Source organism: Centropristis striata, chromosome 8 (genome assembly GCF_030273125.1).
Source record: "Centropristis striata isolate RG_2023a ecotype Rhode Island chromosome 8, C.striata_1.0, whole genome shotgun sequence".
Taxonomy (NCBI): domain Eukaryota; kingdom Metazoa; phylum Chordata; class Actinopteri; order Perciformes; family Serranidae; genus Centropristis; species Centropristis striata.
In genome coordinates, this window is record NC_081524.1 from 7470927 (window position 1) to 7487499 (window position 16573).

General features: G+C 39.4%; 2 protein-coding genes across 2 annotated transcripts; one reads left to right on the plus strand and one right to left on the minus strand.

Annotated features, from left to right (window-relative positions):
• The first annotated feature begins 2149 nt into the window (after positions 1 to 2149).
• LOC131976554 (free fatty acid receptor 2-like) lies at positions 2150 to 3319 on the plus strand. The gene has a single exon (XM_059339635.1). The coding sequence runs from the start codon at positions 2150 to 2152 to the stop codon at positions 3155 to 3157; it is 1008 nt and encodes a 335-aa protein (XP_059195618.1). The 3' UTR covers positions 3158 to 3319.
• A 3258-nt stretch (positions 3320 to 6577) lies between these two features.
• Positions 6578 to 15428, minus strand: LOC131976582 (uncharacterized). The gene is made up of 5 exons (XM_059339682.1): positions 14517 to 15428; positions 13207 to 13620; positions 9178 to 9264; positions 8225 to 8262; positions 6578 to 8060 (listed from the first exon to the last, which is right to left on the minus strand). Exons 1-4 carry the CDS (start codon positions 14845 to 14847, stop codon positions 8231 to 8233), a joined length of 864 nt encoding a protein of 287 aa, XP_059195665.1. The 5' UTR covers positions 14848 to 15428; the 3' UTR covers positions 6578 to 8060; positions 8225 to 8230.
• Between the last annotated feature and the right edge of the window lie 1145 nt (positions 15429 to 16573).

The following is a 16573-nucleotide window of genomic DNA, read 5'->3' on the forward strand; positions in this document are numbered from 1 at the left end:
TGTGAGAGGCACCAAATTTAGGCTTTTAGGACAAAAAATTATCCAGAGGAGCCCCCCCCCCCCCCCCCCCCCCCTACTTTGTTTGGGTCCCCCAATCATATTCTCAGAAAATCCTGTGGGAAACACTGGTACTAAAGACATGACAGACTGGACAGATAATAAGTTGCCCAGCAGTATGTTCAGGGTGATGAAAGGAGGAGAGATGTTTTTTGGGTCCTTCATTGAGTCAGCTTCAAGTCAGTAAATTTGTTTGGCTGCACTGGGAATTTCATGTACAAACTTATTTTTATTTATGTAAATAGGTTGGTTGTTGTATACACTACAGTTCATTTAAAATGTTTGTAAATGTAAAACATATTTGAGTTAAGGCATGGAGCGGAAAAATAACTAATTGAGTTGAAATCATTTGCTGACAGCTTCGCCTCCCCCCCCAGTTCAAAAATCCCATCGCCGCCCCTGGATCACACAATGGCAAGTCTCAACAGTCTTCTCTGAATAAACCACATTTTATTTTTATTACTGTGTACAGTATATGGCTATTCAAACAGAAACTGGCATCTGTTTGTAGAAGCGTATAGCTGGCCTCTTCACATGTTGTGAAGAGGGAGGGAGAGCTCCGACAGCAGGTCAATGCTTTTGCGTCAAATGCCTTTTCATAACAAAGAGGCGTCCGTGTAGAAGCAGTGGGCACGGATAACTAAATATGATTTAATAACCTGTGATCAGACAGGCTTGCAGGGACCGTCTGCACCACTCATAATGCAAAAAAGGCCAGTTGTTACCAGGGAAACCATGTTTGGCGAGCGTGGGAGATAAATTGCAGCAGTATCTCCCTAATCATAATTTCCATTATACGCGCTGGATGTTTAGATTATCATGTAAATAGGGGACGGGCCGGTCGACAGCAGGTAGGAGCTGGAGGCTGGTGAATAGAGGAGATCAAATAAAACAGTTGAGCAATCACTACATGTTGGTGTGCCAAGAAACACGTAGAGGAATAAGGTAAGCCACAATTTCTTCCTTTTTTCTCTCTTCTCAACTTCGTTTCTTTTAAATAATGTAGAAAAAGGAAGTTTGAAGAGGTGGGGTGAGAATGTGTGGACTGATAAAAACCCACCAGACAAGGAGGAAGTCTTCAGGTTGCTCAAACTGGCATGTGGTTAGAAGTAAAGAAACAATGAAAACTCCCCTGTGGTCACTGCACTATAAGAGTTGAGCCTCTTTCACTCACTTCTATGGGAAGCAGCTGTTTACATAAAGGGTAAGAGACTAGCTTTTCTTAAAATAATTATTCCCTAAAATTACATTTTCTCTTGAATCAATGAATTAGCTTTTTTTCCTTTATTTTGTATTTCCTTTTTATAATAATAAGATGCAGGAATTAGATTCAGATATTGTTTTGATGGGGGGAAAAAGTGTGTTTTGAAGCTGTGCCAGCTGAATCTTGTCGACACTCATTTCCCTGGTGTAGTTAAGTCATTACGTTTATGAGGGTCATCATTTTCACAACATGTCCAGTATTTGTGCATGCACTGAAAACAGGGTCTGGAAGTTAATGATAAAAGCATCATTGTACTGTATTTACGACACGTTGGAAGCAATAACACGGCATTACGGTTTGTATACAAACCCATGTGCCAGACCAAAACACTGGCTCCTCATTAAGAGATAATTCAGCTGCACAATAAACTCTGAAGTAGGGATGTAGCAGGACATTAAGAAAGAATATAGAATAAAGGAATTAGAGTTTATCTCTTGTGGTATTTCAGCTTGTAGGCTAAAATGTGTATTAAAAAAGTATAGCAGAGCACTCTTAAACTAAGTGTCAGATGAACAGTAGGTAGAAATGGTGTGCTGTGCAGTGTGGTAATCTCTTTCCATTCTCTCTTATCAGCAGCGCTCAAAGCCCTCGAGGAAACGATGAGCGTTGGTTTATCGGTTGGGACAGGAAAACCACGCTGTCTCGCCGGGTTTGTTCCAGGCCACTGACCCAATAAGAAGCCGTCGTCTCCTGCGGTTCTGACTGCCTGACGGATCAAACCTCCCTGTGCTGCAGTGTTTTTATTCCCACCCCCCCAAAGTCAAGGACATAATGTGACATATCTTGATCCCTAACTGACTGACTGAGTGACTGAGTGACTTCGCCACCATGCAGGAGTGCCACACTGGCCTGTGTCTGTCCGTCTACATCATCACCTTCGTGCTGGGCTTCCCGGCCAATGTCCTCGCCTTCTACACGTTCTGCAGGAAAGTGAGGCAGAAGCCCACTCCGATCGACATCCTGCTCCTCAACCTCACCATCTCCGACCTCCTCTTCCTCCTCTTCCTGCCCTTTAAGATGCAGGAAGTGATGAACAACATGCTGTGGGACATGCCCTACCTGCTCTGCCCGCTGTCTGGCTTCATCTTCTACATGACCATCTACAACAGCACCTTCTTCCTCACCGCCGTCAGCGTGGAGCGCTACCTCGGCGTGGCCTTCCCCATCCAGCACACCCTGAAGCGCCGGCCCGTGTACGCCGTCGCCGCCAGCATCTTCTCCTGGATTTTCTGCTTCGTGCACCTGAGCATCGTCTTCATCATGCCCTTCATCGGCTCTGAGAACTTGAACGCCACCTCGAGCCACAACGCCTCAGCTGACTCTGCCAAGAAAGAAGTGTGCTATGAGAATTTCACCGAGGCTCAGCTGAGGGTCCTCCTTCCTGTGCGTCTGGAGCTCTGCGTGGTTCTTTTCTGCATCCCTTTCCTGATTAGTAGTTTCTGCTACATCAACTTCATCAGGATTCTGTCCAAGCTGCAGCACATCAACAGGCATCGGCGCCTCCGGGCCATAGGCATGGCTCTAGGAACGCTTCTGGTGTTCGCGTTATGTTTCGGCCCCTACAACGTCTCGCACATTGTCGGTTTCATTACGTGGAGAAGCCCTGACTGGAGAGACAAAGCCCTGCTCTGCAGCACCTTTAACGCTTGTCTAGACCCTCTTATTTTCTACTTCTCTTCCTCTGCTGTGAGGAAAACAGTGGGTAGTGTGATGGAAGGGGTTAAGAGTCGCCTAAACAGGTGCAAGTCCTGTCACATGCTCCCGAAAGTGTGTGGGGGGATTAACAAGACTGCAAAAGATAAGGAACACAAACAAGAGGAGATCAATGCTATCTGAGCTGAGTGAAGAAAGCTGCCAGCAGCTGCCTTCACTAATGTGTTATTACTTCATCCTCGGGAGCAGGAAATTAACAACATGTTTATGTTGTTCCACGTGAGACTATTACATACTGTACACGGTGTTCACCTGTTTGACTCTCAGGTGAACTTCCGATTTGGAAACTAAACAAGAGAGGGATTTCTGTCTGTCTGGAGCAGGCCGCGGCAGTTTTTATGCAGTGTAATGAGAATGCCACAGAGACAAGCCACTTTGAACCGTCGTATTCAAATGGAAAACATATATTTCTTACATAACAGCAGAGTTTCATAAGATCTCCATCAGTGCAGTCAGGTGTTGTGGAGTGCTGCACCGACAAATTGAATATATCTAAGCAACAGCTGTGGACGTCACCTCTCAGCAATAAGAGATAAAGCTTTCTTTACAGTTTCAGGATGTGTGGTCTGTTTGTAACAGCATGCTCATTATGTGTTAGTGATACGGTTGAAAAAAGAAGAAGCTGAAGTGTGAGATCTGGATTTGAGAATTTGAGCTTGATGAAAATGACAGCTTATACAATTACATATATGCAGCTAACATGCAATTTGCTTTTTTATGCAACATTGACCAATCTCATGCAGATTGTAGTTTACATGGTTTTATACCTTATGTGATACAAGCATGAATATATGTATAAATACATTTAAGATGCATCTGAAAGCTGTTTGACTGCATGACGGGTTGTAATTACATAAGACGCAGCACACAGAAGCACTATTTTCATACGCAAATCACATAAACATATATTTTGCATAATCTATGACTCATAAATTCTTTTGTAAAGGCAGCAGTCAGATGATGTGTGATGTGTGAGCGTGCACGGAAGAGGAAACAAAGTAACGGCATAAAGACGAACCACAGATGCTTTATTTCCATAAGCAAATTATGTTATTCTTTGAAAAGCATATTATTATAATTATGAGAGATAGATGTGAGTATTGCATGCAAATATCCATTGCATTACATAAGCGTACATGTGACCATTATATCAGTAATAGAATTGATGCCTTTTTGATATACAATGACTCAGGCTGCAGCAACAAATTGATTAAATGGATTAAAATCTATTATAAAAAAGAACGGAGACTGATTCGGTTGTAATGCTTTTGTCTCAATAACTATAATTCACTTAATTTTTTTTATGTTAGAGCACTCAAATTTTGACACAAAGTACCCTTATTTGTCTGCTACAGAAAGCCTCACAAAGCATATTGCAGAATTTAAAAAAATGATGCTGAAATAGTTGCTACAGCCTGCCACTACTAGATTTAACAATAAAAGTGAAGAATTGAAAATGATAGATTTAAAAAAGAAAAACAAACACATAAAATAGGACACACACACATCTAACTACGCTGTAAAAAATTACAGTAAAACACAAATTGCATCAGAAATAGGGCCTGCAATTAAAAACTGAATATCACCGTAGTCAAGTAAATTAAGAAATAATACAAAACTTTAAACTGTAGAAAACACACTTTTTAAAATTTAAAATTAAAGCAGATCTACCATAATGTCACAAGGACACAATAACCCTTAAAAGAAAGGTAAAAAATAACAGTTTTTGCTGATATTTACATTTAAATTTACAGTAGAAACCCCACCCACTGTATTTTTTATGGTTTCAAGTTCTGGCAACCACAGTTGCCGGTATCTTACCGTAAATTAATCAGATCTTTTTTTACGGTGTCATTTTTGCTAATTCCATCTAACCAGTCAAGACATCTTGCTGCTGTGCATTGATTTGTCTTGTTCACTGCTGTATTAGCCCACAGAGGGTTGTAATATCTGCAGTGCTCAATGTCAAGTAATAAATCATTCTTTGGGGACAGACCTTACTGTCTTCCCCTGCCTAGACTCTCACCTGATGCAGGTTTTAGTACGTTTGCAAGCACACCCCTTTGCACGTTTTTCTTACTAAGTGTCTCGTCACGCTGAGAAAAGTAATAAGATAGATAGAGGAAATGTGTTTAGTTGTCATTGGGGCTAATTATGATGCCATTGCTAAACAAGCTGTAACAGCATGGTGGTCCAAACTGAGCACAGATTAAATACCTCACATTGAACCTAAGAGACTACTCTTAATCTCACCATTCAAAGACCTTTTGGTGGTTGTGGGCAGTGGATGTTTAGGGGGAGATAACAGGTCAACAATAAATGGCACATAGAAGTGGTGACATCATCTGAAACCTGTGAACTTGAAGATTAATTTGAGACGCAGCTCAGCACTGTGTGACAAGTTTTTCTGGTCAAAAATATCTAATAAAAAGTGGCTTAATGAATTATTTATTTATTTATTGAAGCCTGTTATGGTAAATAAAGGGTCATAACATTAGTGGACGCTTTTTAAAGTCCAGTCCATGTTCAACTGTTCCATAAGTTGTTGCAGCAATTTTTGGGTTGATACCATTTGCTACACACATTTGGTGCTCAGTAATGCAATTTTATTCATACCGAGAATGGATAAAAATGGTAAAAACAAATAAACAAAAAGAAAAACTCTCCAGAATATCACATCAATATGCCAAGACCTTTGAAACAACATAGAATAATCCATGCTGAGATTTTGGTTCATAACTTTGATCAGTTTGGAGATTTCTTTATTTTCAGTGATTGGATGACGAGCACTTCTGTTCTACAAACTGCTGAGAAACCCCATTATTGTCAATACACCTAAGAAAGCTGCACACCCTCTGAATGATCTAGGTCTCTAGTTTATGGTTGTAAAGTTTCATGAGGCTGTGATTATCCTAGAGGTCGCAGCAGCTCATTTTATTCAGTGAGGTCGTCAGAATAGTAACAGGTTTCTAACACGAGTAAAATATAGACTTGGTCCACTTACAGCCACACCTGGTCTCCCATAGAAGGCAATGGATTTCATCATCATTAGTTGTTATATTGTACAACATCATACATGTATCACTCATGTGTTTCTCTGACCGAATTTTAAGGGTAATTATAGTAGCTGAATCTGCCAGTTTGTGTCCGTTTTAACAGACAAATGCACTATTACAGGTACAATACAGGTCAGAAATACCGTCCTTCTGTTTTCTCTCCATGTATCGGCTCCTGATAAAGCTGTTTTAAAGCTAACACTTGATAAAGCTACTGCAGTTTAACTTAATATTATGGGGTTGTTGGAATGTTCCATTAGTCAGAGACAATGAATTAAATCCAATATCTGATTAAATATATACTAGTTAAATTTCCTTTTTATTCCCAGTGTGGCTGCAAGCCCAATGTCCATTTATTTAATGTGGGGAATTTCTCTCACATTAATTAATTTTTTTTAGTGTCATGGCCTTGTGTGCACCTGGCCCTTTTACATTAGCAATTATTAAAACAGCAACGTATGCTAGATGAGATAAGATCAGATATTCCTTTATTAGTCCCACAATGGGGGTGTTTTAAACACTCTTTAATAGATTAATACTTACATGTAACTATATTAAGGTTTTACAGGGCGTTGTACAAGAATACAAGGACAGATGTAAGATATTGATAATAACCAAAATCATTATCAAGAAAACCATGGAAAATGTCTAGATATCAGCTCTTAAATTAAACTCTTATGAGCTATTTTTGTTGTCATCATTATATTTGTCCAAACAAATGGACCTTTAGTTGTACCAGGCATTAAAATGAACAACAAACATGAATGTATATACAGTCATGGAAAAAAACATTACTTTTTTTTAATTAAATGCTGGAAATAATCACATTTAGCTCTTCTCTCTTTATCCAATTACTAATCAATTAAAGTGATAATTAACAGATTAATCAATCATCAAAATAGTTACAGCCTTAATGATGAAATACTTAAAAGGCGTTTAACACCTTGCCATTCCTGTTTTCAGACAATCAAACCCACATACACCTTAATAGGTTAAATTAATTAATTAATTATTCTTAATTAATCTTCAGATCTCCAGCTTTCAGATTATGTGCACCACTTCTATATGGCATTTATTGTTGACCTACTATCTCCCCCTAAAGATCAAATCCCCCCCAACCCCCAATTCTCAATAAAAGGGGACAGAATGATAATGGGTTGAAATAATATAAAAAAAAGGATTAATTGTGAACAAAAGAAAGTTTATTGAGCTAAAAATAAAAAACTGTTTTTGACACTGTTCATGTAATTATACTACAGATACACCATCTTGCTCTAAATTTAAAGGTCACTTACATTGGCAATATTCGGTGCTTTTGGCAGTGTGGGCAGGCCCTAAATATAAAAAAACGAACTTCCCCCCAACACGTGAATCAAGATCTCACCCCACACACTGCACACGTAAACAATGCAATCACAGCAGCAAGCACTGGCATCGACCGTAATCCTGTTTTGTGAGGATTAGGCCTGCGCGGAGGTTGAGCTGATCACTGTATCTGTTTGACAGGTGGATCATGCATGAAGCATTCATTCTGACACACAGACCCCAGTGAATGACTAAGATGTGCAAAAAAACTACCAGCCACCGGCACAATGAGCACATCCTAAAAATAAAAAAAAAACACGCAAGTCAGCACGCCACGGCGATAAAGAGTTGCAGAGATAAACAGCTTTGATGTGCGTAGAGAAATCAACATTGCATCAGTGTTATACAGTGTGTGAAAGCCAGGCAGAATATATACAGCAAGAGGCTTAACAACGGGGGGAAACTTTCAAATGAGAGAGGAAAGAGGGGGGATTATAGACATTTACTGAGAATTAACAGTGATGTTAGAGTGAATTCTCATTTTACAGCGATGATGAACTTGATTTGTGTGATGCTGTTTGCCAAAGGTTGGTCGGCTGAGATGAGCTGCACTGAACACCCGGCGGTCCTTCTTTTGTTTTCTCTCCTATTTCATTTTGTATTTCCTGGAAGACAATAATTGGTTATTGCGTCAGTGTTGACTTTTTCCTAACAATGTGTGATAGGTTACAGGGATAAGGCAGTGAGAAAAACAGCCCTGTGAGTGTGTGTGTGTGTGTGTGTGTGTGTGTGTGTGTTTGCCAAAGGCAGAGGTGAATATTGTACTCACGTGGCATCATTTTCCCCGCATACAGTAATGTTTGGCTGCTGTTGAGAGCAAGATCATAAAAATTAAATATCTTTTTTTTTTATTGTGTGTGTGTTCAGTGGCGGACTCGGTGGGGGGGGCCTCATGCCTCCATGGTTGAAAAAGCGCGCTAAAGTGCCCTCAAGAGTGGTGAAAACGAGAGGAAGTGCCTTATTGGCTGCCCTTTACACGTGCAAAAAAATGAGTGGGTGCCCTCTAGGGTGCCCCTTCATATAGTAAATTATGATAATGTGCCCTCTAGTGCAAAAAAATCGATAATATGCCTTAATGAGTGCCCTTCTACTGCCCTTCTGATGCCATGGTGCCTCTCTTTGGTAGCCGACAAACGGGGAATGCGAAAGAGGCGTTGCCTTCATGTGGCGTCACTATGACGAACAGCTACATTAAGTGGTACTAAAATCCGCAATGGATAACGAAGCAAAAAGCTGATTAATAGTCTGTACTCGTAGTAGAAAAGCGCAATTAGATGCCAAGTTAGAAAACATGATTAAGTGCCCTTGCAATAAAGAGAAAAAGCAGTGATTACAAAAAATGTCACAATAGGATATCAATAAAGATTCTATAGTGCAATATCACCCAACTGTGAAAAAATTTATGAGAGGTTTTTGCTCTAATTTAACTCTCAAAGTGCACAAGATTGATGCATAACATGGTTCGGTTTGATGGTTTTAATGTCAGTATCATATCATTGATTACTTTGATCTGGATCTCCTTTTAACTTAATGCTTATCATCATCAAGTACGAGGACTATTTCATCATACATGATGCATTATAGCTCTTTGCGTGCTGGTGGGGCCCCGTGTTGTGCAGAATGTGCCCTTTTTATTTTTTCGCCCCCGCCCTCCAAACAGTCTGAGTCCGCCACTGTGTGTGTTTTTGTGTGTAATTCTGCTAAGAGGTGTACTCGCATTACCTTCCAATAAAAAGACGACGGTCATTGCAGAGAGGAAGCACATCTTGAGAATGTTCAAGTGTACAATCAGCTCATTAGGGGAGGCATCTGGAAATTAGAGCAAAAAGACTAACACTGATTAGCACTGACTTATCATGTTATTGAGCATGACAGGATTAAATCAGGAAGGTTGGACTGGCTTTGGTTGATGGACATTCGCCTCCTCGCTGGGAGGAGGAGAGGTGTTTAAACATTGATTGGGAAAATCATTAATTTGTTCAAGTATGCAGTATTGCAGGCAATCTGTTGCCTTGGAATGATCGATGTCTGACCCACATTAACAGTCAAGTAGGGCAAACCCTGAACAAGCGACTTGTGGTGTGTGAGGCCCCGTCGTCCCTGAACTCTGTGTCAGTACAGACTGTGTTATTTGGAAGGAAGTTGCCTGTAGACTAACAAAGTAGAGGAAGTGTTTTGGGTTTCAAGAAGTAAGAAGTCCTGTTTATTTTCTACAAGGTTAGGGGGAGCTGCTGTTTAGGGAACTTTCAAGACTTGGATTGGCATGATAATCTATATCAGCACAAGAGGTGAGCATTAGAAAACTTTTTATTCCTCAAAGAAGTCAAAGGTTATTCAATGATAAGGTCAGGTAATTGTGAGAGAGAAGATGCAGCTTTTAACGACTCATGTTGATATTGGACAGCGACCTCTAGTGACGTAGTATTTATAACGGGAAAAAAAGGAGGAAGTGAGGCGTTGTAGTATTGTGTGTCTTGATCTTCGGAGCGATGTGTGACCTGTTTCTCGGCTGCATCTAAACCAGCAGCAACCTCCGAGTCTGAGCAGGGAGGCAAACCAGGAAGTGCCTTAAGCTGCATTCTTTTTTTTTTTTAGAATTTTATTTTATTAATTTCTGTGGGTCATCATATTAGATACCAGGAAGGACATAAGAACAAAATAAATAAATAAATAAAACAAATAGCAGTTTCAGAATTTCATCAATATCAGTTTCATAGTATTGAAACTGATATTGATGCATGATCAGATATTACAATGTCATTGATTTGACTTGTTGCTACTCTCTCTAGTTCAAACCCTGAAATAAACAGATAATCAATTCGACTGTAGCTATTTTGCGCATGTGAGAAGTGTAATCCGTTGTATTAGGGTGTAAGGTCCTCCACACATCCTGAAGGTCGTTAATAGATAAGAAATTTAGGAGTTTATTTGGTGGGTTTACCTTTCTGGTTGTTGTTGAGCTGTCCTTTGAACTAAAGATATTATTTAAGTCTCCCCCGAATATAATGACCCCGGTTGGCGCGCTGTCTAAAACTGTCTGTATCTTGTTTAGAAAGGACATATCAGATGTCGGAGGTTTATAGATATTGACAAGAGTGTACGTCTCTCCAAACAATTCACATCTAACTACTAAGTACCTGCCATATATATCTGGATGTTGTGATATTAATTTAAAAGGTAGCCTTTTATTTATTAAAATGCCAACCCCTTTACTCCTCGATGTAAGTGTAGCTTCAAAGGCTTCCCCAACCCATTGTCTCTTGAGGTACTCTATCTGGCCTGTTTTGAAATGAAGCTCCTGAAGAAAGACAATGTCAGAGGATAATTTCCCTAAATGGTATAGGACTTTATGCTTTTTAGCACCCTCCTGTAGCCCGTTTACATTCCAAGTCGCAATTTGTATAAAAAAAAAAATTAGGCCTGCTGCCATACGTATTTTTTCCATGAAAGAAAGTTTGTTGTATGTTCTCCCGTAGTATTCCCAGATTGAAGAGTATGAGATGAAAGGGAGAAATCCCTTGATTGCTCTGCCCCATCTCCCATTTTAATCGTTGGATACCTTTTGCATAGCTCACGTTTTGCTTCACATACAGAGGGGAATCTTAGTTCTTCTTTTCCAATCGCGACTAGCAGAACTGCTGGATGTCTCATCTTAGTTTTAATATTTAGCTCATGTAATTTTTCCCTCAGAGGCCAGAATGCATCACGTTTCTTCCTTAGTTGTACAGAAAAACAGTAAAAATGTCTTGTTCAGCGTTTGGTTGGACTAACAGACACTCCAAGGAGTCGCTGTTCATTTTTCTGAGGTCAGTAACTGGATTTTGTTTTTGATTTTTGCCAAAACTAACATCCCAGTTAATGCTCCAGTTAATGATAACATGAATTAGCAGCAACTTCTCTCAGTCAGGTTGAGGTGTAGAGAGGCTGTAGTCAGTGATCAGATCCCTCTCGATCCGCCACAGTCTAGATATGGTCTGTTCCCCGTATCGGAAACAAGATGGCGACGAGTGTAACGCTGAACTTGATGCCTCAAACCAGCCACAAACCAACAGGTGACATCACGGTGACTACGTCCATTTTATACTGTTTTATACCATTTTATACCGTTTAAACTGTCTATGCTATAAACGCTTTTTATCAATGATTCACTTGTAGCAAGTGGTGTAAAAAAACTTAAATATTTTCAAATTCCATAAACAATCCTAAACAATGCTTGTATGTTTTTGACTTTTTGACTCTCACCGTGTAAGCGAGGTGACCATCTGTTTTTGTAAAATCTTTTACTTCTTCCTTCTTGACAGATGTGAGATGCATATAGCATTGTTCCGAAGACTTTTTAGGAACTTTTGAAATTTGTTTGCTATGGAAGAATTATCCTATCTTGATTCAAGAGTGTAGATTTTAAGCTTGAGAGCATGATTTTATTCCTTTTCAGTGACACTGCTCCTTCTCATGCTCACATTTTGTGCTTGCACAGATTTCTGCTGCTTTCTTTCAAAATGTTTCAAATGTTTTTAAAACTCAAAAATCACATGTTTGTGCTCAAATTTTATCTTCTTGGACAGAAACATTTCACTCACATTCAAATATGTCCTGTGCGCGCTTCCATAGTTTGGCAGTATTTTCCTCCTCTTTGCAACTAGATAAAAGCACAGCCATCTTGGATTCTTCCGACCACCTCAAACCCGAAGCATGTGACAAAAACCTCCTAAAACTTCCTAAAACTATCCAAGTAGTTCTGTTGATATCCATGTGTTTAAAAAGGGTCTGTGTGCCCGTGCACACAACAACTGCTCTTATTGATATTTTTGTACGAATAATGGAATAAATGTGTAATGCCAAAGGAGACACATGTAGTGATAAAACTACACAGAATTATCAAAAACTTCAGTTTCCTTCAGCTCTATTCAGTTTTTAGCTTGATGTATTTCTTCAGTTTTCCAGCCTGCAACTATTGAAGTTTTTTCAACACAGCTGTTTTTATTCAGCTGTTCATTTCTTCGTTGGAAGAAAGGCAAAAAAAAGAAAGAAAAAAAAACAGCACTCAAGGCTTTTCTCTATGAAAAAACATGTTCTCGCCCATCTCCCATCATACGGTTCTTTGATCTGATTGGCTGAAATGAGCCTGTGATAGATGGTGATAGACAGATGGCTCATGAAAGTTTATGATGCTGAACATGGAGGATATCAAAAGAAAACTCCCAAGTGGTAATATATATATATATATATATATATATATATATATATATATATATATATATATATATATATATATATATATATTAAAGGGATGGTTTTGATTTATTGAAGTGGGGTTGTATGAGGTTCTTACCTATAGTCTATGTGTATATATACACAGCAACATTTTTGTTCGGGTCAAAAACAGTAACTTTAAAAAAAAAAAAAAGAACATTTATGCAAAGAACTATTGAAGGTTTTAACCGAAGGTTTTAATATATATTCTTAGGTTTCTATATATATTCTCAGGTTAAAATATATATTCTCGGGTTTCAATATATATTCTCAGGTTCCTATATATATTCTCAGACTTTTAATATATTTTGGGGTTTCAATATATATTCTCAGCTTTTCAATCCATATATATAATAATTTCCTGAACGGCTTATATGTGTGTGTGTGTGTGTGTGTGTGTGTGTGTGTGTGTGTGTAAACCAGTGGCTCTGCAACTTTGCAATTAATGCCTATTAAGACCAATTTGAAATGACATTTGGGAAATGATTTTTTATTTACCCCAAGTGAAGGAGGCTGTCAGAGGGGTGGTCATGGCAGGGTGGTCCTGCACCCCACAGGTGAAGGTGATCCCTGTATTCAAGGAGTCCTTCTGTGGGAGGACAAACACACTGAAGAGATACACTTCCCCACTGTGGTTGTCCGTCATCGTGAAACATTTCGGATGGCTCGTAGAGTTCACCAACCGATCCGAGGCTCCGTCCAGGTGTTCCAACAGGTCACCACGAAGGTCCAACGCAGGAAGGGTGCAATTAGTGACTGACAGGTGATCGATATTGGCTGCTGCACTCTGGTAGGTCCAGGTGAGGGTGAGGTTGCTGGGGTGGAATCCCCCGGTGAGACAGAAGAGAGCCCACTGACCAGTCTGAGGGTCTGGGGGAATTTGGAGGTGAAGCCTGGGAGCAGAAGGTGGTGCTAGCAGTGGGAAAAGGGGTGCAAAACACAGTAAACACGTCAGATGAGATAATTCAGAAAATTGGGTCACTGCAGCAGCAAATAATAATATGCAGCGAGAGAAAATAGGACAGAAATATAAAAAAACATGTGGTGTTAGTCATAACGCAGCGATTTATTTAAGAACAAGGACAAATTAAGAGGGGAAAGTGTTGATGGGAAGTATAAGAGGATGTATGCATGGTGCACACTATGCATATTTGTGAAGCCTTCTGAGACAGGAAGAAAAATGATATAAAGTAGTACATGCAGCACAAACATTTTAATATTAAATGCATGACAAATCCTACTTCTAAAAATATCAAAGTATCGTTTTATAAGTCAATCTAGGCAAATGTTGAAATATGTTTTCCCCACAACAAATAGAATGGTAAATGGTATTAAACTCTGGGATAAAGCAATTAAATAAAGTGGGTAAAAACATGCAATGCAGTGTTATTTAGTGGAGGCAACATTGCATCCAGAGAAATACAAAAGGATGCTTTTCTTCCGCATGAAGGATTTCCACATAATAATTTGGCCATCCCTCCCTGCCTTGTTTTCTGGTGAGTTTCAATTCCCTGGGCAAGATCGATACAAGGCACCGCGCATGGTGCCGGGGTGATTATTTCTAGATCTGTCATGAAACTGCTCAGGCAAAAAGATGAACTCTGAGGGAATTTCACGACTTGAATTTTTATAGATTGAGCCTGTTACGGTGAAGCATGGTCCACCCCGGCGCTTGTATCGAGCGGCTTTACACTAACCGCTGCAGCTCTGGTGCACAAAAAGATACAAATGAGACATAATTGCCAACATGGAAACATCATCCAAGCACAGCAGCCCCTAATGAATTTCTGGAGCGAGCGATTTCTCACCCAGGACGAGCAGCTCGGTCCCGTTGCCCAACTCCGGGTCTCTGTGCAGGACGCTCACCTCGCAGTAATACCACCCAGAGTCCTCCAGTGCTACCTCAGTGATCACCAGGGAAGAAGTTTGATTCTTCTCCACCACCAGCTGCCTGGATGACTTTTGGATGAGCGGCTTTTCCGACTTCATTTTGAACCACTGAACCCCATACTTGAGGGATTCAACTTTGAAATGACAGGACAGGGTTGCCGTTTCACCCCGCATCACACGGAGAGAGGGAGGGTACTGTCTAACCCTCAGTCCCTCTGGGGTTGCTGTCAGGGCTAAAGACAGAGCCATTAATACAACATGTCATACAAGGAACTTTTTTAGAAAGTGCAGAGCAGACCTGTGGGTCAACTACAAATACTTTAAATGTGTGTTTAGTGTGCCTGGTGACAGCGGGGACAAAGACGATCAGACAGAAAATTCACAAGAATAAAAGTGGAAGTCGAGCAGAATTTTATAACGAACCAAACATTTATTGAATGGCTCCCAATGTGATAAACTTCAACAACAAATGCTGTTTTTTTTCTTCTTCTTTTCCCCCCCAAACAAAGACTAATGCAGACATTCTGGAGTACAAAAGACTTGAACAGCTTTTGGAGTATCTGTTTGATTGTGGCGACCGCTTGTCTAGCTAAGTGTGATGAAGTGATTATTAAGTGCGATGATGATGAAATACTGCAGATAAGATAAGCAAAACACTCAGACGCCCACAATTGGAGCGGAGGCGACAAAGAACACCAGCAAACACAAAAATAATGCTTTAAAATCGAGCCTTTCTGCTTCTACTCATTAAAGGAGAAGCAGAAGCATGATTTGTGCATTGATTTTTCAGTCATTTTCATAACAAATACAGTCATGGAAAAAATTATTAGACCATTGTATTCTTCAATTTCTTGTTCATTTTAATACCTGATACAACTAAAGGTACATTTGTTTGGACAAATATAATGATAACAACAAATATAGCTAATAAGAGTTTAATTTAAGAGCTGATATCTAGACATTTTCCATGGTTTTCTTGATAATAACCAAAATTATCATCAAGAAAACAAAATAGCTCCAATCATTATCTCGCTTTTCCATTTATTTCAAACACAACATACATTCAAACCACAAAACCATTATAGAACATGTATGTTATGCAGGAAACCATCAATTTATTAACTTGTATACAAAAAGCAACAACTGAAAGGTGTGTATGCATGCACGTGAATCGCCTTCGAAATAAAAGCACTGCCATTGCATTCAAACCACAAAAACAATATAGAGCATGTATGTTATGCAGCAAACCAGCAATTTATTAATTTTGCACCAATCTCTTATTAATTAATATTTAATTTAAGAGCTGACATCTAGCCATCTTCCATGGATTTCTTGATCACGATTTTGGTTATTCTCAAGAAAACCATGGAAAATGTCTAGATATCAGCTCTTAAATTAAACTCTTATGAGCTGTTTTTGTTGTTATCATTATATTTGTCTGAACAAATGTACATTTAGTTGTACCAGGCATTAAACACGAACAAGAAATTGAAGAATATAATGGTGAAATATTTTTTTTCATGTTTTTTTTTAATTTATGTATGAAAATATGTTATTTGAAATTAATAAGAATGAATTAAGAGATCAAGCTTTGGGTTATATAAACAGCTAACACATTTTGCAACATGACGGACTCGTACTGAGACTGACCTGGTACTTGGCCTGCCAACAAAAGAAGCAAACACAGGTGAGGCGGATTGGCCATGCTGCTGCTGCTCCCCACTCAAAGCTTGAGTGCTGAACTAATTTCTCTGGCTCTCTTAAAAGTCTGAAGCTCGCCTTGCTTTTAAAATGCGATGGTGTCAGCTTGTTTTGTTGTTGTGCACTCGATGGTTAGAGGTGATGGTTCATTAATAGGTCATTCTTCAACAGAAACCCGAATCTCAGAGAGAAAAAAAACGACATATTTCAGTGTCCTGGCCAACAAATAGGCCCTCTGTCTGCATGCTGACAGAAACCGCAGTGCAACAGAATG